Source organism: Ochotona curzoniae, unplaced genomic scaffold, assembly GCF_017591425.1.
Source record: "Ochotona curzoniae isolate NIBS_2020 unplaced genomic scaffold, NIBS_Ocur_1.0 contig_46, whole genome shotgun sequence".
NCBI classification, from domain to species: domain Eukaryota; kingdom Metazoa; phylum Chordata; class Mammalia; order Lagomorpha; family Ochotonidae; genus Ochotona; species Ochotona curzoniae.
This window is the reverse complement of record NW_024466340.1, coordinates 1,639,190-1,665,215: the sequence shown is the minus strand read 5'-3', so window position 1 is coordinate 1,665,215 and position 26,026 is coordinate 1,639,190. Positions and strand designations below refer to the sequence as shown.

The window sequence follows — 26,026 nt, the reverse complement described above, 5'->3', positions numbered from 1 at the left end:
CTGCTTTGTTTTTAACTAAATTATTTGTTGTCTTCCTATTGAGTTCCTTATGTATTTTGGATATTAACTCTATCATGTGTGTGGTTAGCAGATATTTTCTCTGTTGATTATTATCTTTGCTAGGCAGAAGGTTTTTAGTTTAATGTAATACCATTTGTCTATTTTGCTTTTGTTGCCTGTTCTTTTGGGATCATGTCCAAAGAAATCATTGCCTAGACTGGTGTCCTGGGGCTCTTTGCCTTATGGTGTATCCTTGACACCTTTGTCAAAAGTTAACTGACCATAAATGCCTGAGTTTATTTTAGAACTGTATTCTATTCCATTGATTAGTGCGTCTGTTTTTATGTCAGTACCATGCTTGTTTTACTCTAGCTGTGTAGTAGATTTTGAAGTTCAGTGGCATAGTAGCCCCCGCATTGTTCTTGTTCATGTTTTCTTTGGCTGTTGATCCTTGATGCTTCCACATGAACTTTTATATTGTTGTTTGTATTTCTGTGGAATTTTCATATGGATTATATTGAATCTTTAGATCAGTTTGGATATTATGGATAATTTTAACAGTATTTTTCCAGTGTTTTAATGCAGATTGTCTTTCCATTAATTGTTGCGTTCATTTTCTTTCACAGTATTTTATAGTTTTCATTGTTCTGGTCATTCACCTCCTCAATTGAGCTTATTAGTGTTTTATGTTTGTATGTGTTGTGATAAGATTGCTTTGTATATTAGGTCATTTTTAGCATATACAAATGCTACTGACTTTAGGTTGATTCTGTGTCCTGCAACTTTATTGAATTCATTTATTGTAACAGTGTTTTCAGGGATTTTTTATGTAAGATCATGTTGTCTGCAAACAGGAATCATTTAACTCTTTCGTTTCTTTTTTTTTTTTATTGTTGCTTACATTGTATTATGTAGTACAGTTTTATAGGCGCTGGGGATTCCCCCCACCCCTCCCATACCCCTCCCCCCATGGTGGATTCCTCCACCTTGTTGCATAATCATAGTTCAAGTTCAGTTGAGATTCATTGCTTGCAAACACATGCCTAGCATAAAGTTCAGCGTCTTATTGTCCAGATAAGTTCAGTGGCCTCTTGGGGAGACCTTCTATGGTCTGAAGATAGGTCTAACAGAGTAAAGATCCGGTCAGTTAAAAGCCCCAACAAGGCCTCAGTATCAATATACAACATTATGGAATTAATTGACATAGTATTGGGTAAACAATATGATAAAAATAATGCAAGTTCCATTCTTCGAAACATCTGGGTTGAGACAGTATCAATGACAGGTTCAAAAAATAACAAACAACCATACAAAAATTACAGGTTAAATCAAGGCAAACATGTGGTATCTAATCTTTTGGGATTCACTCATTTCCCTTAGCATTATAGTTTCCAGTTGTGCCCATTTAGCCACAAAGAACTGCATTTTGTTTTTTTTAATAGCTGAGTAGTATTCCATGGAGTAGATGAACCAAAGCTTTCTTATCCAATCTTCTGCTGATGGGCATTTCGGTTGCTTCCATGTTTTTGCAATTACTGATTGTGCTGCAATGAACATAGGGATGCATGTTGGTTTGTCGTAAAACAGGTGTTTTGTGTCTTGTCTCTCTTGCCCATTGCTCTGGCTCGGACTTAATACTGTATTATCAAGTGGCAAGGCTGGGCATCCTTGTCTTGTTTCTGAGCTTAGAGGAAGAATGTTCAGTTTTTCTTCAGTGTGGTGTTAGCTGTGGGTTTGTCACATATGTCCTTTATTATGTTTTATATTCCTTCGGTTTCTAATTTAAGTTTTTTTTTTTAATCAGGAAAGAATGTTCAGTTTCTTCAAATGCTTTTTCTGCATCTATTAGTGTGATCATTTGGTTTTTGTCCTTCATCCTGTTAACGGAGTGAATTGCCTTTATAGATTTTCATTGATTTTTCGTAGATGTGTGTGTGATGGCTGCTGTTTGGTTTTTGATAGATGGACAGCTGTGTTCTCTAGAGGACACTGGAGTATCCATTCTCCATATCTGCCAAAAAAGGAGCTGGTTTAGCAGTGTCTGTTTACTTCCCTATATTGTGTCATGCATTTTAGAAGTGTATCTGTTCTCAAAGATACCGAATTCAGTGAGAGCGACTGGTGGAGGAGCTGTGCAGTCCTGAGCACCACCACAGATGTGAAGTGCAGCCTGGGAGGGGTACAGCTGTGACCCTGTTAGACTCTAGTGTTTCAGCCTCTGTCACAGTTGAGTGAAAGCACATGGTCTTGGCCAATTTATATCATCTTCCTTGCGTTAGCATTATTTCTTCATGAACCATTTTACGTACAGTTATTTTTCTACTGAAGTGTGAGCTTGAAAAGATTTTCAGTGTTCCTGATTGCCATAGTATTACTTAAGTTGGAGTGTTGGCAAATATTTTTAATACAGAGTGTAGGAAATGGTGGAAGTTAAAGGGTAAAATTCACTAAAAACCAGAAAACAAACCAGAAACGTGCACCAGAGTGTCAGCTGTGCTCAGAGCCCGTCAGTTGTGCTAAGAGTACCTATATTGTGTCTTTACCCCCTTGGAAATTGAATTTGTTCTATTCTAACTTTACACATTGGCCTTGTTCCCAAAAACTGAAAACGAGATTGTAGCTAAATGAGTCCAACTCCTGGATTTCAGCCTGATGCTTAGCACAGGGTCTAATAGCTTTGCACAAAGTCAGCGCTTGATGATAAAATCTTTATTCTTGATTGTGAGCTGCTGTGGAGGGAATTATTTCTTTTAACCTTGCTTTTTGCTCTCCTGCTTTGTAGGGAGCCATGTGGCTTTCACATCTGCTGCTGGTTTTCTCATCCAAAGGGTTTATCAGTAAAAGATAGGATCTAGTGGAAGAAAAGATCCCCCTTTTTGTACAAAAGAGCCTGCATTTCAGGGTGGATTGGTTATGCTGGTGAGATGACTCTGCAGGTGTGAGCAGTTTCGTTTGCAGCACAGTGGTCCAATTGTGCACCAGGATTCTCTCTTTGGCCAGTTAGAGTTAGTGATGGTTGTTAGCCCAGTTCTTAGAGCACATGCAGAAAAATAGAAAATTATTCTTAAACAGTGCCGCCTTAATGCACAGTGACTTGGTTGGCTGTGATGTGCAGAGCCAGGATTTTTAGAGAGCTGTTACACCAGCATGGCAATAGACAATGGATGGCCAGTGGTTTGTGGAATTAGTTTTGTGTCTCCAAATCATTAAAATAAACCATGAAGTAGTAAAATGAGTAGCATTTTCATTTGTTTCTTGTGGTGCTTTTATTTTTGAAATATGGAAAAATCTTGCTTTTGGGTGGTGTGCCCTGCTGCCTTATGACTTTGAGAAGGGCTTGCTCTTTCTGCTCCTCTTCTAATCTGGGTGCCTTGGACTTCTGTGGAATGGGACCACATATGTGGAGTTGGCACCATGACCTGTATGTATGCCTTGAAGAAAACCTGTTTGCTTAGGTCTTTATGCCACGTTGGGCAGCTACTAACAGTGAGGAGGCCTGAGTAGCGAGGCCACTGGAGCTTTGAAGATGCTGCACTGTCTGCAGAGGATGGGTGTTTCGCAACCTTTGCCTCCTCCTCGCATCCTCTCCTCTCTGCATTCTGAAGGCTTGTGTCTTCACACCTTCAGCTCTGCCTTGTTAGTTGGTGCTCCTTGTGTACTGCGGAGGCTGGCCTCCCTTGCCCTTTGCCGGCAATAGTCCTCTCCCTGGGGACTTAGTGTCTCATGGGGTATTTCATGCAGAATCATCTCAGGAACAGTATGGCTTTTAGTGAGCAACTGACTTGTATAACTGATTGAATGGTTTTATCATTTTGCTATAAATAGTTGTATGCTCATTATTTTGTGTTTGTGTTCACAGTATTTCTGGCACTGTAAAGGATAACATTTTTAAATGGACAATCATGATCAAATTGCAAAATTATGATTTTATTGCGTTTCTGTGCCATAATATTAAAACACGAAAATTTCTGAGATCTGTTGGTTTGATTTTTATAAAGACTTTTAAAATAATTATAAATTATTTAAAAATTTGAAAAAGTTAGTACAGAGAGGTCCCATCTAGCCTTCCATAGTCTCTTCCATTGAGAACATTTCCTATAATTGGAGAACCATGTTATTCCCAGGAAAGTGACCTTAATATCATCCACAGAGCTCCTTCCAGTGTCACCAGCTTGACATGAATTTGTTGGTGAACGTGGTTCTGTGCTGCTTTTTTTTTTTCCAGGTGAGATTTGTTTAGTGCCCTCCACAGCCAGCCTCAGAACTCCGACTGTGGCAGTGTCTTACACTCCCCTTCCATATCCTCAAGTCCTGCCTGGCCACCACCCTGTTTCTCGTGCCAGACAGCACTGATCTTTCTAATTCTATCTTTTAGTGTTTTTTTCTTGTAATGTGTAGTTTAAATACACATATTCCTTGTGTATTTTCATAAGTTTAGTTGCATAGACAACAATGTCATTTTTAGGCAAAAGGCAGGAAAATGTTCATAAAGGAGGCAGTGTAAAGAAACAATTTAGAGGTTAAAAACAAGATATAGCATAAAATCAGTAAGAAGTAGGTGGTACCAAAATAACAAGCATTCCAGAACTAAAGTCCATTTTGTTAGAACATGATATTTCAAGTTTTGAGGAAAATGTTATCTCATGATCCTGCCACTTGCCCATGAAAGAGAAGCTAAGATCCACATGTTTGTGATTGAAGATGTGTAAGAATCCACAGCCAGGTGAGGTTGATTTTCCCAGCAGAAGTAATTGCACAGGTCTGTCATTCCTGTCAGGGATCTCTGGGAATGTCCCCCATGGGCTGCCAGCACCTTCAGGTGTCCTTTCAGTTTATCTGGCTGAAGTGCTTGCCTCCTTTGTTCAGGAACTTGTGAGGAAGCAAGAAATACTGTGAACAACAAAATACTGTGTCTCCTGAGCCGGGAGTGCATGGGAGGTGGGCACACTGTATACTTGACTTTTGTGTGTTTGAGATTTTGCATGATGTTCAGAGGAAAAAAACACAGCAAAGCAAGAGTGTCATGCATTTCGGTGAGAAGTCGGAGCTTGCCGAGGGCAGCTCATGCCAGGAGCTGCTGAACTGCCTACGTGACCTTTGAAAAGAGAGAATTGAGTTTCTCTTTTTTGAAAAAAATAGGATTCTTTTATCTCATCAAATTGTTTTCAGAGGGTGTACATTGTGCCAGGTGCCATTCTAGATAGTGAGAAATACAGATTCAAGCCCGACCTTGGCAGAGCTTATGCTGTATGCAATAAAGGCCTCATTAAATGGCCTGTTCTGGGGCGGTAAGGGCTGTACAGAGAGGACGACAGTGTAAGGGATGCTGGTGTCGTGCTCTGGCATGGCCAGGGAGGACTGCACAAAGAAGGTGATGTTCGAGCCAAGCCCTGAGGAGGGACGACAGGGCAAGAGGGTGTGCAGTGAGCTTAAGTGGTGTGTGGTTGATGGCAGGAAGCCAAAATGGGTGGGATTAAGTGGAATACTGGCCATGGCCAGGTTCTGGACCCTGTAAGTAGGTTAGCTTTTGTAGTAAGGAATGGTCCTCCCAAATATGCTCACAGCCTGGTCCTGAATCCCCGTGAGTAGCTCAGCTTTCCTGGTAAAGGGCCTTGGTACAAAGGATTAAGTCAAAGTGATGCTCCTGGATTGTCTGGGTGTACTCAATGTAACCACAAGGCTCCTTAGAAGAAGCAGGCAGGAGAACAGAGAGGAGAGAAGTTGCCACTGGCTTTGAAGATGGAGAAGGTGGTCATAAGCTGTGGAATGTAGGTGGCTTCTAGGAGCTGGGCAAGGAGAGGTAAGAGATTTCTCCCTGCATCATCCTGAAGGAATACAGCCGTGCCCAGATCTTGGCTTTAGACTTTTGGCCAGCAGAACTCTAGGAGAACAACGCTATGCTGTTTTAAGCTGTTTTGTTAGAGTACACATAGGAAATCAGTACAGGAATATGGTAAAAAGAAGGAGTGAGAAGAGACCGTCAGAATTTGAAAACCAAACCAAAACAACACCATCACCACCAACACGCACATACACAACCAGAGAATGAAATTGCATGCTTTATTCTGAGCTGAGAAGCCTTGGGAGTGCTTTGAGCAAGGACTGACCAGGTCTGACTCACATTGTAAAGGAATCCTTTGGCTGCTCTGTGGAGAGTAGGTTATGGGCACACAAGCATGACCACAGGGTCTAGATGGAATACTACTGAAATAATCTGGAGGGAAGGGAGCCTGGTGGTTTAGGCCAGGCTTGTTCCATGTACCAGAGGAAATGGACAGTCAGGACCACTACCCAGGGAAAACAGGACTCCAGGATCCTGAGCAACTGAAAGGACCAGGTTGCTGCCTCCTGACCTGGAGGAAACTGTGATGAGCAAATTGTTGGACATGAAACTGAAGGAGGAATTTTAGATTGAGTTTAGGACATCGTTGCTATCCAAAGCCAGGAAACCAAATGAGAACATCAAGGAAATGCAGGCAGATAGAGGTCCAAATTCAGGGATTGTGCTGGCAGCCAGAAGGACCAGCCAAGAAAACAGGAGTTACCCTGGGAGGTAGCAAGAACACCAGACTGCAGAGTTCCCTGGAGTCAAGGGCGAAAAGTATTTTCAAGGTGGAGAAAGTTATCAAAGGTGGTAAATGCTGCTGTCAGGGAAGAGGGCTGAGAAATCGACTGTTGGGTTTGGCAACCTGGAGGTTATTGGTGACCTTGACCAGACCTGGGTGGGTGTGTGTGGAGGTGAGAGCCGAGGGCAGGTAAGAAGAGAGGAAATTGAGAAAATGCATGTGTAGAGAGCTGTGCGCTTAGGGCCTGCGCTCCCTGAGTCGCTGTGGTGTGTGTACATGCGGGTAGAATGGTGGTCCTTTTCCCTGCTGCGTGCCTCACTGGTAACCCTAGTCTAGGCAGAGTAATAAAGCTAATTTTGGGGCCAAGAGCTGTTTTTAATGCAACAATTCACAGTGGTGCTATAAAGAAAATGCTGGAGACACTTTCATTGGCAGATCCTTGCAGCTGAGGCTCACTCAGTGGGGCTTTCACTGAGCAGAGCCATTCTAGTTCTGATGGGTTCAAGCAGAGCCCATTAGGACTATGGAAAATTCAGGCTTGTGAATTTGGGAGACTTAATATAACTTTTAAGGAATGTTAAAATAGGAAGATTTTCTTTTGATGGTATCCTTTAAAATTTGCTTGTGAATGTTTAAGTAGGTCTTTTTTTTTGTTGATTTTTTTCCTTCAGAATTTAAAGAAATTCTTAAAGGCTGTCATTTTATTCTTCCTTGAAAGAAGAAAGCACTTCCCTTATAGTTTGCTAAAGAAAATGTTTGTATATTTCTGTTGTTCATACCTAATTGTGGGTACTATCTGATTTATTGGAAGAAGTGCTCACCTCAGGCTCTTAAAAATCTCTCGAAGAGGGTTTTCTAATTGTTGCCCAGAACTTAACTTTATTCTCAGTGTTATTTTCTGTGGAGTAAGCACTGTGATCTGGGGTTACTAATGCAGGTGATACATCAGAGTGTCAGCTTTGTTTTTGATCTCCTAACTGTGTGGCACAGATTTCAGGTTGTGTTACTTAAAGCTTGGCATTTTCCTGGGAGCAGATACAGAAATCTGTCAGCTTCTGAAGATTTTTAAGGTCTTACATATTTGAGACTTTTTAAAAACCTGTCTGGACAGTTTGTCCCGCATTAAAGTGGCTGAAGTTTGTATGGTTAGTTCTCATGAAATTACCTCAGATGTGTGTCTTCTAGTTCATAGTCACCAAGTGCTGGATTTGCGTTTTTCTGCAGAGCAGATGAGTCAGAGGCTCCTCCAGTAAGCTTTGGGACCACAGTGCTGACAAGGGTTGGGACTAGTCTTGGGATCCTGCCTGATTGTAAGAGCAAGATACTTCCATGGCTTTCCCTACAGGGAAGCAGCCCCTAGTCTGGGCATTCATGGGTTGACTTTCATAGGCTAAAGGTATGACTTTCTAAGGTTTGAATGTTTAAGGCAGGGGAGAATGGATGCAGATAGCTGGTCTAAATGTCCTGTACACAGGGTAATGTCTGCTTGAAGATGAACTTCTCTGAAATGGCCTCTGCAAAGCCTTGGGCTTTCGGGATGCTCTTTGTAAAAGCAGGTCAGGAAATAAGGTTGGGCAATGCAGCTTTCTCTGTCACTTTCTTAGATGTGCTGCACATGCCAGCCTCTTAAAAGCTCCAAGGAGTTCTTGGCTTGGAATCCTACTTGTCTTTGTTTAAGCTAGTGGTCCCTAAATTCGTTTGGCCATGCAGTCCTTTAAAAGAGACTTTCAGTACTGAGAAACTGTTGTTCTGCTGCACATGCTATGGGATGACTCGTCTGTGTAATGATGTATGTGCATGTCGTGACAATGTTTATATGATTGCTTAGTTCTGAGTTTCCTGCGCAGTAGCATTTTATAAGTTTTACAAAATTTGATGTTTCATGATTTTTACAGTAAAGACTCATGTATCAGGAATCAGAGGAAAGCTGCCCTGTGGTTAGCTAGCACCTTCTCATTCAGAGAACCCTGCAGGGTCTCTGAATGGTACCTTTGTCTTACACCTCATGGTCTGAATTCCAGGAGTCTGTCAGGGGTTGTGCTCTGTGTTGACTGACTTGCATTGTGGCCTGGCTCTGTCACAGCTGACGTTGGTCCATCATTATCTGTTTTTTCTTGATTGCTTACATTCACTCTGGCACAGACAGATGGACAGACACCACCCGGGTGGCCTGGGTAGGCTCAGCTGTGAACCAGACTTGCCAAACATAAAACCACGGTGCTCTTTCTAGTCAGAACTGTAGCTGCACTGTTATTGAGTCATTATCCCGTTCTTTATTGCCTGACCACTTGTGATCAGATGAGTTTATCTCCCTGAGCCCTCATGGCTAAGATGGAGAAGTGTGGGATGATAGTGTGGTTAAGTGGATTTGTGACTGATGCTGTGGCCTTGGCCAGAGTGGGCTGCTTAATAGATCCATGGCAGTCTGGGTGTGGGCTCTAGTGGTTTGCCACAGGACCCAGCTCTCAGTCCCATCTTAAGCAGGTTTTTTGTAAATAATTAAGCAACAAAGGCCCTGGACTGTGTTTTGCAGATGACTTATGGATAGGAGCCTAGCTAATGTAATGGATGACAGAATTGAGATTCAAACATGATCCGAGATGACTGAAGTGCTGGAGGGATGGGTTGAGCAATGAAGTGCAATTTTAAAGGAAGAGAAAATGAAGCATTTAGGCATAAAAAGTAACACCGTGGAAGTCCAGGTTGGACATTTTTAAAATAAATTGCAGTTGTGTTTAAAAAGTCCCTGAAGAGTGATGAGCACCAGGTTGAGGTTAGAGCTGGCAGGGACAGACTGCATAGAGAGTGACGGACTGTACTTCAGCAAGTTTATGGAAAATGGAGTTAAAGATGTTTATTTTGGTGCAGATTTTAAAAAATTCAATGTATATAAGGGGTTTCCAATAAGTTCCTAGAAAAAACAAATGTTATAACAATTAAGTTTTTTTTAAGAAGATCTGTTTTTACTGGAAAGGCAGATGTGCAGAGAGAATATGATGTGCAGCTGGGGTACGAACTGATGCCTATATGAGAAGCCAGTGTTTGTAGACAGAGTTAACAAATTGAACCATCATGGCAGCCCTCGAAATACATGGCTTTTAAAGCTTGGGTGCACTTAAATAACTTTTTAATTCCATCTCTCCACAAATTTTGGAAGTAATATGGTACAAAGCAGTTTAAATTTTATGAATAGGGCCTGGAGCAATGGTTTGATTGACTAGTCCTCTGCCTTACAGGTGCTGGGATCCCTTAAGACTGCTGGTTCGTGTCCTGGCTGCTCCACTTCCCATCCAGCTCTCTGTCTGAGGCCTGGGAGGCAGCAGAGGATGGCCCAGAAGCTTGGCATCCTTCATGTGCGTGGAAGAGCTGACTTCAGATTGGCTCAGCTCAGGCTATTGTGGACATTTGGGGAGTGAACTACTGGATGAAAGATCTTTCTCTCTGTAAATCTACCTTCCCAATTAAAAAAATAAAGCTTTTTTAAAATTATTTTTTTAAAGATTTATTTATTTATTGGAAAGTCAGATCTACAGAGAGGCGGAGAGACAAAGAGGAAGATCTTCCGTCCGATGATTCACTCCCCAAGTGAGCTCAACGGCTGATGCTATGCTGATCTGAAGCCAGGATCCAGAAACTTCTTCCAGATCTCCCACATGGGTACAGGGTCCCAAAGCTATGGGCCGTCCTCGACTGCTTTCCCAGGCCACAGGCAGGGAGCTGGATGGGAAGTGGAGCTGCTGGGATTAGAACCGGTGCCTATATGGGATCCTGGTGCGTTCAAAGTGAGGACTTGAGCCGCCGGGCCCAAAAAAATAAATCTTAAAAAAAATTTTACAAGTCATATCTTGTTTCTTAAGCAGGATAATGAATCTGTTGGTGTCTGAAATGTTATTTCGACCTTTTTGCCTGTCTTTTCTTTTTTCATTTATGTTATTTTTAATTGGAAAATGAGCGATACAGAGAGGAGGAGAGACAGAGGAAGATCTTCTGTCCATTGATTCACTTCCCAAGTGGCCGCACAGCTGGTTCTGCACCGATTCGAAGCTAGGAGGCCAGAACCTTTTCCGAGTCTGCCATGCAGCTGCAGGGTCCCAAGGGCTTGAGATGTCCTCGACTGCTTTCGCAGGCCACAGGCACAGAGCTAGATGGGAAGCAGGGCAGCCAAGATTAGAACTGGCTTCTATATGGGATCCCGGTGCTTGCAAGACAAGAACTTTAGCCTCTAGGCTACCGCGCTGGGTCCCTTTTTTGCCTGTCTTAAATATTTAATAACGAATCAGCCTCCAGAGGCTTTAGTGCATTATGAACTGAGAAGTCGTGATGCTATATCTGCAAGCACAGCTGCAGACTGATACCTGAACAGCCCTTCCTGTTCCTAGCACTTGACAGAGCAGAGCTGAGGTCTTGTCTAATCCTGACCAGCTCATTTGAAGAGAGATGCTGTAAATCTGCAAATGTAGGGTGTATTCAAGGCGGCGAGTGAGGAAGCCACCTAGTCACATGACCAGGTGTTGAGTGAGTGAGGTGGGGAATATTTAGGCCAAGGGCAGATGTGATGCCATCTTTATCTGAGAGAGATCAAGTGGAAGAGATGGCTTTCTTCAAAAGGGCAAAATACGGGCTGTCATTGGAATGAGTTGTCTGCACACTCTAATAGTCAGATGGCCTTGTGGTCCAGCGGACCAGTTTGGGAGCATGTCCACTGGAAGCAGTTCAGGCTCATCTGCACGTCAGCTGGCAGGGGTGCTGTGCAGAACCCTCCTGCAATGAGGAGATGCACGGAGCTGATCTCTAAGCTTTTCTGCATCCTTCCATTCAAAACAGTTAAACCCTAGAGCCGTTGGCACCTTCAGCATTACAGTGTGCCACTCCGGTTCAGAAAAATCCCTACAGAGAAAATGACATAGGATATGTGCTTGCTGTGTGTGTGTGTGTGTGTGTGTGTGTGTGTGTGTGTGTGTGTGTGTGTGTGCGCGCACGCGCGCGCGCAGCAGCAGAAATGTGAGAAAGGAAGCTAGGACTTTAATATGCCCAGCACAGTGTTAGGTTGGTCATTACTGGCTTTGACATGCTTTTGATTGGATAGGGTGTTCTTTTAAACTTTATTTATTTATTTGAATAAAGTCAGAGTTAACGGTGAGAGACAAATCTTTTACCCGTGGTTCACTTTCCTATGGCTGTAAAGTCTGGGGCTGGGACACACCAAAACCGAGAGACTGGGGTTTCTTCCAGGTCTTCTTTGTGGGTGGTGGGCGCCCAGGCGCTTAGGCCGTCTTCTGCTGCTGTTCCCAGGTCGAAGCAGGGAGCTAGGAACCGCAGTGGAGCAGCCAGGAATGAATCGGGACCTATGTGCGATGTGGATATTACAGGTGGTGGTTTTATGTGCTGTGCCACAATTCTGATTGTGTTTTGAGCATGATTAAAACATGTTATAACAGTGATTAAAATTGTTGACTTTTTGCTGCATACACATCTACTTTCCTATTTCATTGCATGTCTACTGATTTATTGTTAACAAGTGGACATTCTTAGTATCATGCGGCAAGTATGGCGATCATTAATCTCTGCATGATTTGTTCTTATTGTGTACTGCTGTTTATGCTATCAGTGCTTTTTATTTACTTTGTGGGATTAATTCTGTAGTCTGTATTCTTTATTTTGTGGGTCTATGGAAGTACCAACTTGATTAACTCACTAGTCAGCTAGTGATTGGGCAGAGATTTTCCTAAACACAGGGTGCCAGTAGCTTTCCCAGCCTTTGCTGAAATACTCTATACATTGGGCACCCCTTACCCATACCAGCAGTCCATAACTCTGGCTTAGCCTTCACTTACTGCTTGTGAAGAATCTTAGGAGCAGCCAGAGTTGAGGTATCAAGGCCTTCTTGGGTCTTCCTAGGTGTGTCTGCAGCATTCTAGACCTCCAGGAGTATACCAGCATCTTTAAAAGCTTCTGTTAAATCCCATTCCCCAATTTTCCTTTTATAGCTTTTTGGTCAGTCTCCTGTTAGCCATGACTGATAATGCCACCTCAAACAGCTGTAGTGTTAATTGTCCCTTAGTGTTTGGACAGATGCCCTGGAAAGAAAGGGTGCTCATTCAGTTCAGATACAGAGAAACCCAAGAATAGCACTCTCCGGCACCTTTCAGACAGGTCAGATGGTGGCATTCTCTGGGGACTGAATTTCTGAGGAGCCCCAAATCCTTCTGAACCTCCAGTGACTGCTTGGCTGCTGAGTTTTATAGCTTCCCTAATTGTGAGGCTGTTGGAGTTCAAGGTCCCTGTGGAGCTGGAGGCTGGGAGGGAGTAACTTAACATGACCTCAAAATTACTGTTCTGAACAACAGATCCTGCTGTTTTTCTTGAGTGAATGTCATCAAGAACATTGCAGGCCTTTCATTAATTTTTGAGTTTCTGAGAAAGTTGGTTGTGAGAATCCTTTTCACTGTTGAGAGATCTTTAAAGAGATCTTTGATTTGCCATTCTCATTTAATGAGTGTCTGCAGTGCTCATGTTGAACTTCCTTTTTTGGTGATTATTTTATTTTGACAGTTTTTACATAGTCGATTAGGACACAAAGGGTCAAGGGCTACAGGAAAGTGGGTAAGACCATTGTTTCCATGTCATTATTATTTTTTCTGTATCTGGGGTAAGAGGAGCGAAAAATGGAGACAGCTCACCCAGCCTTCCACTCATCCCAGGTCCCTGATGTGGGGCATACTCCGAGGGTCCTGGAGAACTTTCTGTCTTGCTGAGGCTCGCTCATGTTCCTTCCTCTCTTCTTCATTCTGATGTGTGAAGTGGCCCTACAGGAGAGTTAAGGAACACAGGACCCAGTAGGCCACTGGTCACCATTCTTAGTTGATCGGAAATGGATTTCAACCTTAGGATGGCAGTGGGCGTTCCCAGCTCATGCTGAAGACTGCATCATGCTCACCTGCTGGATCTATCTTTTCCAGTCTGGCCAATTTTGTACATTATTCTCTGATGAACTAGATCCATCATTAACCCATATTAGGCTTAGGAAACAGAACAGTAACTGCAAAAATGGTTATTTCCTTCAGACTCTGCTAGGACTTGAAATTTAAGCAGAGAGGATGTGAATTTCTCTGCCATAACTCAGAGTTCTGGAGTTTTCTATTGAGTATAGATTGAATTACATTTACAGTGTTAAGTTCTAGCATGTGATGTAGATTTAAATGTCTTATGTCTTAAGTTGGAGCTATGAATGTTTGCTGTATTAGAGCTTTTTATTTACAGGCCACCAGGTCCAAATCCAGAAAATGAAACTACAGCTACTCTGGGTAGAGGTCATAATTCTGTTATGAAAAGCTGTGTATGATCACATGGCTAATTACCATGAGAAGTTTGCATTTCTTGCCTTGTATGTACACTTTTTTCCCTCTTGTTAGATGATGACTTAACCAAGCAGTCTAAAACATGATATTATATGGTGATATAATAATTTTGAAAACGTGAAAGATAAAACTGGAAACATTTGCGTGTATTTTTCCCACCTCGGAGTGTTTGTTAATGAGACATTTCATACTGCCATAAACCCAGGGCAGTGATCTAGGTGTTGATTGATTTTTGGATGGCAAGGGGCTCCTCTAATTGCAGAAATTGACATTTGTGTCCCTTCTGCTGTTCTAGGTGAGCAAGACGTGGAAGGTGATCGCAGAAGACGAAGTGCTGTGGTATAGGCTGTGCCAGCAGGAAGGGCACCTTCCGGAGAGCAGCATCTCAGATTATTCCTGCTGGAAGCTCGTCTTCCAAGAGTGCCGAGCCAGGGAGCACATGTTAAGGACCAACTGGAAGGTAGGCAGCAGCCCACATCCTTACCTGCACAGAACAGCTTACAAGGACATGCAAACCCTGCTGTCAAGTACAGCCCATGGGTCATTGTCAAACACCAAGGGAAAGGGCTGTGCTGAGCAGACCTGACAGCTGCTGCTGACTTGCTGCCCTTTTTATTCTCCCTTGTGATGCATGCTCCGATTTCCAACCACAAGATTGGGAAGCATCCTCTTGCTCTCCTGGAGAGAGGAAGGGTGAGATGGAGTTGCCAGTGACTGCCACTCTGCCGGCTGGGATTGTTAGAGTAGGGGCCAGTGCAGCTCCTTTCCACGTGCTCGCCTCTGGAAAGATGAAGAAAGCAAAAGCACTGCCTTATGCAAAAGCAGAGCCGACAGCATCCCTGCCAGGGCAGGCTGGGGGAGATTATTAAATGTCTCTAAGCACCATCTTCTCTTCCCTCACATAACCTCCTGGCTTGCTTCCATAGCATTTATCACTTCACAGTCTCTACAGAAATATTAGATCACAGCTAGGAATTTGCACCATGAAGGCTGTTGTAGGAGAGAACTGTCAAGGAGCAGTTACATAAAACTGCTGGAAGCACGAAACAGCTGCAGCATGGCTGCACCTGGGAAGCGGGTGCTCATGCAGGGAGAAGGGATGAGACCGTACTCTATCCTGTCCTGCAAGAATCAATCCCAATATGCTTGGAGATGCATGCCTGTTAACTGCCAGTGACATACTGCCCTTGTGCAGGCTTGTCTCTCATTACCTTGTAATCTGATTAGCGACCGATAGGCTTGACCTGAGCAAGCTCACCCAGTGGCCAGCTGGGCTAGTGAGAACAGTGCTGCTCTTGCTCGGGGTGTCTCAGCCCTAGCACTTGTGGCACTGGGGGGCCAGATCATTCTTTCCTGAGGGTGGGTAGTGCTGTCATGCATTGCAGGATGTTGAGCGGTATTCCTGGCCACGCCTGCTAGATGCTGGTAGCGTTCCCTCCCTCCCATCTGGACAACTCAGAATGTCTCTAGACATTACCACATGGCCCCTGGGAGGAGGAGATAAAATTGGCAGTATTCTTAGAGGTGTTAAGCTTGTTAAGACATCACCACTGAGTAGAATCATGCTGTGTCCCATGGTATCTATTTGCATCCACACACCTGCCTGAATGCTTGCTTAGGTTCATGCGATGGGTCGTAGGTGAGAACTGGGCAGAAACATATGACAAAGAAATGTGCTCAGACAACCTAAGGGCCAGAAAGAAAAGGACCTGGTTGTGGTGGGAGGTGCTGCTACAGTTTAGGAAAAGCTTGGGATGGAATTAAGTTTGTGAACATGGGAGCTGGAGATGGTTGGTGTCCTGTGGCTTGAACTAAGCAGTGTTAGTCACTGAGAGACAAGGCAGTGGCTTAATTATTTTGCTTTCTGTCTGTTGATAAAGAGAGGAGGGAGACAGGCACCTCCTCTTTTGGCTAGCAATAACAAGAGTAAAGGTGTCCGAAGACCACCTCATTAAGTGTACGTGGCCTTTAGTAACCACTCCCAAGTTACATACCCCAAATTTAATTGAATGCCTATTTTTTCTTAAATACAAAGCCATGTGTTTGGTAAGTACTCAATAAAAGGTTGATGATTGAGAAAACTGCAGGCAGAATGTGAGGGAGGCTTCTATTTGGAGTATCTGGGCCTATTTCCTGACACTGTTCACAATGAGGAGTGCATCAGTGAGATTTTAGCTGCTGTGTATTTCAGTAAGTGTAATGATGGGGTTCTTATTGTAATTGTAGGATGAAAGGAAGCCTTATCAAAAGGAAAGGTAGAGTTAGGGCAAATTATTTTCACTTTGCCTGCCTGTTTTGTTTTGTTTTTTTTTTCCTGGAGCAGGGCTGAAACTGTGTCCCTGCCCTCTGTGATCTGCAAGGCTGCAGTGGTATATCTGCTGTGGCGCAGGCTTCCTGTGTCTGGGACCTGGGTGCTGTTTGCTGTACAACCCCACAGATCCAAGGGCTCTGAGCTGCTCTTGCTTGGCTTTAGGCTGAAGGGGAAGGGAGTTCAGTCAAGCTCCTCCTAGGTCAGTGCCTGGGGAACCCCCTGAGGGAACCCTGAGATTTTGGCTGTCTCTGGACAGAGACTGACCTGTAAGCACAGGAACCTAGCTGGACTTGGGAGTCCCCAACCAGGGTGGATGGAGATGGTGTGACACCCTGGCTCCATGGACCCTAGTGTTTGTTTCCTAGAGTTTGCTTGTGCTACTTTTTCACTGTGGTGGTGGATCTCTTAGAGTTGGGGCCACTCAGAAGGACTCTGTAAATAGCAGAAGCATGCATGTTCTCTTAGCAGGCACTTTGCTTTTCTTTCAGTACCTACTCCCTCAAAAGAACTTTTCTACTCATTCAACTTTGACTGTGACTCTGAATCTTTCCTTTCCCTCCCTGGATCTCCAGCAGCAGGATGATGCCGTTTGGATGTGTCCAGTTTCATTTCTTGACCTCAGGCTTGACCTTGAGGTGAAGTTACAGTCATTGTACAGATTACCTTGCATAGTTTTTGGAGTAGAGTTGTTTCATAAATGTTGATTTCAATAGAATAGGTACCATCTCTTTTCTATTAGTAATAGCTACCACTTACTTAACCCTGGCTATTTGCTAAGAAACCCCACTTGGCATTCTTATCACCATTAGTTTTAATATTTGTGCTAGATAGGCTAAGTTGAAATTATAAATTACTTGGTATTCCTTTTTCTTTTTCTCCATTTTTATTCTATTTTTGACAATCTTTACATAGTTAATTAGGGCACAAAGGTTCAAGGGCTACAGGAAAGTGGGTAAGACTATCATTTCCACAGATTTTTTTTCCTATATCTAGGGTAAAGGGGGAGGTAAAGGGAGAAAGGCAGAGTGACAGGGAGAGATTAAAAGGATGGCCTTTCATCTGTTGGTTTATTCCCCAAATGCTTGCAGTCACCAGGGCTGGGCTGGTCTGAAGCTAAGAACCAAGCACTCCATCCAGGTCTCCTGTGTGGATGGCATTATCTGCTGCCTCCCAGGCACGATAGCAGGAAGGTGGATCAGAATTGGAGTAGCAGGCACTCCAGTACCATCCCAGGCACTCTGATGGGATGCTGCTCTCTCAAGTGGTGGTTTAACCTACTTCATTACCATTCCTGTCCTCCTTTTGAAAAATATTGTTATTTACTTGTGATGTAGAATGAAGGACAGACAGACAGAAATAGATCTTTCATGTGCTGGCTCACTCCACAAGTGCCCACAGTAACATGGACTGGGTCAAGCTAAAGTCAGGAGCCTAGAATTCCACCGGAGTCTCCCACTTGTATGGCAGGGGCCACCATGTGCTGTCTCCCAGGATGCTTTAGTAGGAAACTAGATTGAAAGTGGAGGAGCCCCCACTCCAGCCTGTACCACCTGCCTATCCTGGATTACTTGGTACTCTTGAAGAGCTTTATTTATGCTTGTTTTCTGCCTTCATGATTTCACTCTTCAGCCTCACATACAAATTCTTTTTATGCCTTTAGATTTACTTTATTTTTCTTTTTCTTAAAAAGATTTATTTATTTGAAAGGCAAAGTTAGAGAGGGAAAGGCAGAGATCTTTTTATCTACTGGTTCATTCCTGAAATGGCTTCAATGCCTAAAACGGTGCCAGTATAATTCCAGGAACTTTCCCAAGTCTCCCACAATGATCCAATGGCACCAGCACTTGGGCCTAATTCCACTGCTTTTCCAGGCCAGTGGCAGGAGGTGGATTGGAATTAGAGCAGCCGGGATGTAAACTGATGCCCAATGGGATGCTGGCACCATAGGTAGTAGCTTTACCCTGTATACCACAGCAGCGGCCCCAAGATTCCCTGTATTTTCCTAACTTTTAAAAGATATTTATTGTGTGCATTATATGCATTTTTTTTCAAATAAAACATCATGTTAAAATAGCTGAAAAGTCGTGGGAGGCATGCAGTGGTAAGTACCTCTCCTTCTCCCCTCTCTAATAGCAGCTGTAAACACAGGGAACATGGGTGTTTAGATTTGAGAGCTTTCTTTGACACTGTTTCCATGAAACCCCTGACCTTGTGACCAGAAGTCCTGTCACCTTTTCTCATTTTCTCCATCCTGATATTTTATCTTTGCATATACTTTTCCATTTTATTCTACAAGTTCTTACAACAGTAATCAGTGGGCACTAAATACTTTGCACTGAGCTGAGCTACTTAATATTCTTTGTATACCTCTTCAAATAAGTGCTATTACTAGCAGACACCTGCCAGCCTGCTGTGGACTGTGGTTCTTCGTGTGCCTGGATTTCCTTTATATTCAGGAGTCTCATCTCAGCTGACCTTGTTCAGTGCCTTTGGTGAACATGGTAACTTGAACGCACTTAGGAGCTTGACTTTTTACCTTCAAGGCAGCACTGTGGGGTGCAGATCACTGAAATACTTTGCCTTCCAGCTCTCCTGAGAACCATATAAACTGCATCCCCCTTTTCCTCATGCAGAATCGAAAGGGGGCCGTGAGTGAGCTGGAGCCTGTTCCGGATGCAGTGTTGTGTGATGTGCATTCTCACGACGGCGTTGTCATTGCTGGGTAAGCAAGGCCACTTTTCCCTTCACATATTCCGTCTCCTGTGCCTTCTTTTTCCTGGGTGCCCTCTGATTACTTGGGCCTTGTCTTCCCTTGAGAATATGTATGTACTTCCTCAGTTGGAGCCCACGGTCAAGGCAGAAGGTCTTGGTGGTTCTGTTCACTCTGCAGCTAGTGGTGAGAAGCAAATGACGCTGAACAGATTTGTGGTCCATTTGTCTCAATACGTTTTTTTAGCTTTTAAATCACTCTTGTGGCATGTTACGTTAGATTTTCATTAAGGCAAACAGTTTGTATTTTATGAAGACATAAAAAATTCTAATAGCAAGTGTTGGCACAAGCAGGCCCTGTTCTTCCTCTCTTGTGCTGAAGCTGGAACTGTGAGGACAGGCTGTGGCCACACATAACCACCCTCCCACAGCACGGGCGTGCTTTCTGTATGTGCTGTCCTGATCAGGGCTGTTTGTCTTCCTGCCAGGGAATGAAATGTCAACTTCTACAAATTCCTTTTATGTCTTTTCCCTTTACCACTTTTAGGAAGCTTTCATAGTTTGCCACAGAGTTGGATTTATGTATGTACATTAAGAAAATCAACTCAAAGTGTATCCTTTAAAATTTTTTTTAAACTTTTTTTTTCCAATTTGAAAGGGACAGATTGACCTTCCATCCACTAGTTCATTCCTCAAATGGCCATAACAGCTAAAGCCAAGAGCCCTGAACTCCATCCAGTTCTCTTGTGTGAGTGGCAGGGACCCCAGCATATGGGCCATCTTCTGCTTCCCAGGCGTGTTAGTAGGAAGCTGTAGCAGAAGCAAGGCAGCCCAAGACTCAAATCTACAGGATGTTGGTGTTGCAAGTGGCAGTTTTACCTGCCCATTTCCTAGCTTATCTTGTAAGACCTAGATTGATCTCCAGGTTCCTGTCTTGATTATGACCCAGCCCTGAATGTTGAGGCCATTTGGGCAGTGGATCAATGCATGAAGATCTTCTTTGCCACTCAAATAATTAAAAAAAAAATCTTTCTTTGGAGTACTGTAGAACTACAGTTTTTAGGAAGATTAGTGGCAGTATTCTGGCTCCACACCCTGTCACTAGGTGCCACAAAGTCCTTTCTGCCCACAAATGCCAAGAATCTGCTAACTCCAAAAGGCACTAACACCATTCAGGCTCATAAAGAAGCCTGCCGTGTGTGTGTGTGTGTGTGTGTGTGTGTGTGTGTGTGTGTGTGTGTGTGTGTGTGTGTGTTGGAAGACAATTGAGAACAAAATGCTAGGGCTGGACTGAGATTGTCATAAAAGAAATTTAGATACAACAGAGACTTCCCTCTCCAAAGCCAATTAAGAATGTTCTCTCTGGACATGGTGCTCCCGAAAGGCAAGCTGACTGGAGTGCTGGTGCCAGAGCTGCCCTCCCGCCCCCTGCTCCCTCGAGGTCTGTTCCCATTACAGATTCTGCCAGCACAGAGCCCGGCCCTGGCCACGTTGTGTTGATCGATGAGAGGAAACCTGATCTGCAGGCCGGAGAGGCTCCTCTTTCCAAGAGAACTTCAGTGGATGGCTTAGTGTGTGGCGCTTCAGTCTTGCTTGTAGGAGAGCATCTTGTGTTTATCATTAAAATTTCATCTGGTGGTTACGATGCTTGTTTTCTGGGTCAGCTCTTGAATCCCTTTTCATTTGAGACACCGGTGTTTGTGGTTACCTCATTCCCAATCAATGTTGTATTCACAAGCTTTCCACGGTTATGCATCTCCAAGGAGGTTCTTAAAGAGACAGTGGCCAGCCCAGCCTTGCTTTCTCTTGCACAGCTTACCTGCTGTTCTTTCTTCTGCTTTCTTATGCACACGGAACTTATTTAGAGGCTTGGTTTTATGTATCCAGAGTCAGTAAATCTATAAAACATCTTTGCATTGAAGCTTTTTAAATGTGTTTTGTGGCATTCATGAAGGGCCACCTTCTACCTGTTTCCTGCCTCCTCGATTCTGGTTTGAGAACAAGTTGCAGAGATCTTGACTGATTTCTGTTACGTTGGCCTCACAGGTGACTTGGCTTGGCTCTTCCTTACTCTTTTCACACAAAGCCAGTTACTTGAAATGGTCCTTCATTCACAACTTACCCGACAGCTGCCAGGACACCTGTGTTGTGGGCAGTGCTGGCCCCTGCTGACCTTAGGTCTGTATGACCCCCCACACCCATGTGGGTGCAGGGTCACAAGGACTGGGCCTCTTCTCTGCTGTTTTCCCAGGCCAAAAGCACAGAGCTGGATTGAAAGTGCCATATATAATGCTGCACCCTTAGAGGTCATCAGTCACCTTTGGGTCATGTGAAGCATTGACCTCTTTTTTAAGTTTTATTTTTATTTGAAAGACAGAGTTACAGAGAGAAGAATAGGCAGAACTGGAGAGAGGTCTTCCATTCGCCAGTCCATTCCCCAAATGACCACAGTTGAGAGGTTAGCCAGTTTGAAGCTGTGAGCTTTCTTTGGGTTTCCACATGGGTGCAGGGGCCCAAGGACTTTAGCCATCTTCCACTGCTTTCCTAAGTAATAAATTGGGAGCTGGATTGGAGGGGGAGCATCCAGGACACAAAACAGTACCTATATAGGACGCAGGTAGAAGCCTAATGTGCTATGCCACGACGGCAGCCCCTTGACCCTGCTTGTAAGGCTGTTGGCAGTGTTTAACACTGTTCAATAGACCCCTCTTAGGATGGGGGAGAAGGGTATGTCTAAAGTGGTTCTGCCTTCAGAGCCTGCCAGTCGTGCCAGCACCCAGGACATCCTGAAGACAGTTTTCTGCCACGTCGGCTTCTCACATTGTCTGTGAGCTGCATTTTTCTAAGCCTCCTCTCAACCACCTGAGCTTCTTTCCTGGACTTTCTGTCATCTTGCTTGTCCACAGAGCAGTGGTACTGCTACATCCCACAAGATGACAAACCAGTTGTTTTCTTTGTCAGTTAGCAACCTAGCAGTATTTTTCACTGTTGCATAGCAATTCAGACATTTGCAATTTGATTTTTTTTTTCAGCTAAAATTTCCCACTGAATTTATTTGTGGAAAATTTGTATTCAGAAGTCACCTATCCATAGGATAAATGACTTGACTTTGGCAGCAGTCTTGAAAGGCTAGGGAGGATGAGGGTGAGGATGAGTGTTGAGTTTTACTTATCTTTTAGAAGATTATCTAGAAGGCATGTTGGTAACAGGTGACTAAGAAGGACTTACTTTGTTTAGCTTTTCAGGGTGACATCTCTGAGAATTTTTAGAAAGGTTTAGCACAGTTTTTGCTGATGATTGAGGAGAAAGGGTAAGAGAAGGGGAAATGGGAAACCCTCCCACTCAGTTCTGTGATGCTTGGACTGTTCTCCCACTCCACGGTTGACTCTGGATGTGAAGGGGGTTACAAACAGATGACGTCATGAGTTCACAGCAGAGGGCAAGGTAGGAGTTGGCATGCAAATGTAATGGAGAGCTTCCCAGTGAGGAAGAGCCTGTCAGTCCCTAGGAACAAGTCCAGCCTGGGGCCAACTCTGCTGACCAGTTCGCCATGCACTCACCAGGGACTTTGAGCAGGTGCCCAGGGTTGTCTCATAAGCTCACTCCTCATTTAAGAGCCTCCAAAACATTTTAGTTTGCATGAGAAAGCACAATTTTCTGTTAACATTAGAGAACCTTTGTTTGCTCCCATTTGGTTTAAGTAAATACCAGCCATCCTCTTTGAATGATTTTTCAAATCCCCTGAATGTTTTTCTCCTTTTCCACTTATGTGGCCTGCTTTCTCAGCCATTGTAAGCTTCCTGCCTGTATTGTAAGCAGCAGCCACACTGTTTCCAGGCCTCTCTTCTGCCATCTGTAGTTGGAGGGAAAACCGTTATCACTTACTGTTGCAAAACACTAGCTGCCTCCTTCCTCTGGACACACTTAGTTGTTCTGTTTTGTCTCTGCCTTTAAGGCATGTGTGCCTGAATAGATTGATAGCAGCATGGTGGACATGGTGGTCTTCAGCCAGCCTGGAGAGACCTTGTTCAGGTTTGTTTTGTCAGGACCAGTTTTGTCTCTAAGCCATTATGAACATCATTGTCATGGGTTTCTAGCCTTTTGTAGGTGGAAAAAGCTTGGTGCTTCTAGTTTATGTATGTAAATGTGGTGTGTGAATCTCTAGGGATTTACTTTGTTGATGTTTCAATGGCATTTCATCACTGTTTTATAATTATTGTTAGTATCAGTGTAAATATAAAGTCACCTAAAATGTCTTGACCTTTTAAAAACCATTTTTCTCTACTTTTCCCATTAATTAAAAGTGCATCTTTTAATGACAGAATATTAGTAATTTGGTTTTGATCTGGAAAAAATTATATGTTGTCTATTTGGGAGTAGCTGTTCTCAAGGCTGATGTTTCTGGTACTCTGCAGGTTTCTTAGGAGTTTCTAAAAGTCAGATAAAACTGGTGGATTACTTTGAGCTTCTTGGGGATAACATTAGATGCATTAGAAATCTGGGTTGATGAAAGAGCTGTGTCAGGTCAGCGACAGCCATTCAGGCTATGCTGCTTAGAAAACTTCTTTTGACAGTTTTCCTATCTGCTTTGTTTGCTATAGATTTTGTGCTGGTGCCTATTGTGACATTGGACTGTTTCCCATAAGAAATCCAATCATTACCCATTAGGGACTTCTTTTTTAAAAATACTTGTGAGCTTATTTGTTTTCTGCTGTGAGGTGTACATGTTCTTGTAGTAAGTAAGTCTGAGGTAAGATATTGATAAGCACCCAGAAGAGAGCATTACGTTTATCATGTCATTAATGAAGGGGCTCCAGAATATCTTTAATAAATACTGATGAACTCATGACTGCATGTATCCATCTCTGGTTCTCCGAGGAATAACGGGAAGGGCCTCGGCTACACTAGCTCTGCATAATCGTCATTGACTCTGACTCTATTGATTGTGATTAACCAAGATGTATGGAAAACAGTTTTCAGTGTGTAGTGCATGTACCTCATAAGATCCATTAAGATGTTCATTATTTTTCAATTGATGTGTCTTAAGCTCCACTTGATGTTTGGCAGTAGTGCATTTCCATAGAACGACTGCACTGTGGGACTGAGTTCATTTTGTTAATTGCATAATACAACACAGGCATGTTTCATAGAAAATGGTAAATACTCTTGCTTTTATTGATTTGTAATCCTCTGTATTCCTGCAGAAAGCACAGAGCAATTGAGTAGCGCTTAAAACCTCTACATGTTAAGGGCATGGATGATACTTGGAATGTAGGCACGGGCACTTTTAGGGACCCTTGCCCAGGTGCTCATTAGGCTTTAACCACTTTTATTATCTAGGTTGAAATCAGGAGATTGTTTTCTGTACTCAGCACTCACTCAGAATGGATGAAAACTGCACATGTATTCCTTGTTTACCAGGAGTGTATAGCCAGTGAGGGAGATGAGTGTTGGTGTTTGCAGAACACTGTGGGATATGTTAGGGTAGGGAAACAGCAGGGCTCTGAGGTGTACCAGGGAGAGGCACTTGCATAGGTCTGGCCCTTGGCCAGCTTCCTCCTGGAAAGTGACTTTCAGTGGAGTCTGAGAGGAAGACAAGGACCTGGCCCGGTAGAGTGGTGTATGGGTCAGGATGCTGCCCCTTTTCAGTCCTAGAACCATGATGGCCATTAATAATAATCCATTATAGCATTAATTTTTCTGCTGAGCTCAATACAATACAGTTTCAGCATCTTTCTTGACATAGGGCTCTAGGCAGTCACTATCCAATTTGTTGATTCAACACACAAATGAGAGACTGTTGTGCCTGAATCGAGGCTTTCTGGACAGAGGCCTACACAGCTCCTCCAGGCTACCATGGGTACCTGGAGCTTTGGAGGCAGCAGTGTGGGTACCAGTCTGTTGATGGTGAATTTTTTTTTTAAGATTTATTTTTATTATTTTTTCATTGGAAAGGCGGATATACAGAGAGGAGAGACAGAGAGGAAGATCTTCCGTCCGATGATTCACTCCCCAAGTGAGCGCAACGGGCCGATACTATGCCGGTCCGAAGCCAGGAGCCTCTTCTGGGTCTCCCACGCGGGTGCAGGTTCCCAAAGCTTTGGGCCGTCCTCGACTGCTTTCCCAGGCCACAGGCAGGGAGCTGGAAGGGAAGCGGGGCTGCTGGGATTAGAACCGGCGCCCATATGGGATCCCGGGCGTGCAAGGCGAGGACCTTTAACCACTTGCGCCACCGCGCCGGGCCCTGATGGTGAATTTTTATAAACTGTTCTGTCTGTCCTCCCACATCACCTGTGAACAGGTGTAGCAGAGCACAATGTGTGTTTGCCAGCCCTGTGCCCCCACCACCATCTGGAGGTTTAGTGGGCAGTACCTTGCTTTGCAGTTGAGAGACCATGGCAACATTGATGGGTTAAGGGCAGGAGCTCTGTCGTGCAAGCCCAAGTCACTGTTGAAAATTATGAATTCCTTATATTGTGCCTCTGTGGGGATAGCTCTTTAAAAACAGTGTTTGTTTCAAGACCCTGTCATCTGAGGAAGAAGAAAGGCTTGTTGGCTCAACAGCAGGTTGAGAAAAACTCAAGTGCCTTGTGGTCCTAGCTGTATCTCTAATGTTGGGTCCCAGCTTGTGACCGTAGGTGAGTCACTAGCCTTATTTCTCAGCATTCCTCTTAAGTCAAAACCCCCTATCATCCCACAGTTGTTATGATGTCTTGAAAAAAATTTGTTTTTAGCAAGAAATGCTGGCAGCCTGGTAGCAAGAAGGATCCCTTGCTGGATATTTATAAAGAAGCAAGGTTAAAGGTGATTTTTAGCTGTGGAGTATTTCTTCCAGCCTTTTGGTCCAAATAAGGAGTCTGCTTGTTGGAAACTCACTAGTTAATGAGAGTTCTTCGTGGTAAATCATTTTAAATTGGCAGCTGCTCTAGTGTGCAGAGCTTGAAAGGCTCTGTTCCCATTCTTTGAACAAAACATCAGCTGTGGTCTCTGACCTATTTATTTAAGGTAAACTCAACTTTGCCAAGCATGAGAAAGCTTGGGAAAGCAATACCCTTTCTCTGGCCCAGGCCGCACCTGGGGCA

At 43.8% G+C, this 26,026-nt stretch overlaps 1 protein-coding gene across 2 annotated transcripts in view; it reads left to right on the top strand.

Annotated features, from left to right (window-relative positions):
• FBXW8 (F-box and WD repeat domain containing 8) overlaps positions 1-26,026 on the top strand; it is a 109,336-nt gene that overhangs the window by 19,626 nt on the left and 63,684 nt on the right. For both annotated transcript variants that reach the window (XM_040986928.1, XM_040986929.1), the window contains exons 3-4: positions 14,220-14,384; positions 18,869-18,957. In XM_040986928.1, the coding sequence (XP_040842862.1) occupies positions 14,220-14,384; positions 18,869-18,957 (254 nt within the window). The remainder of the gene's footprint in view (positions 1-14,219; positions 14,385-18,868; positions 18,958-26,026) is intronic.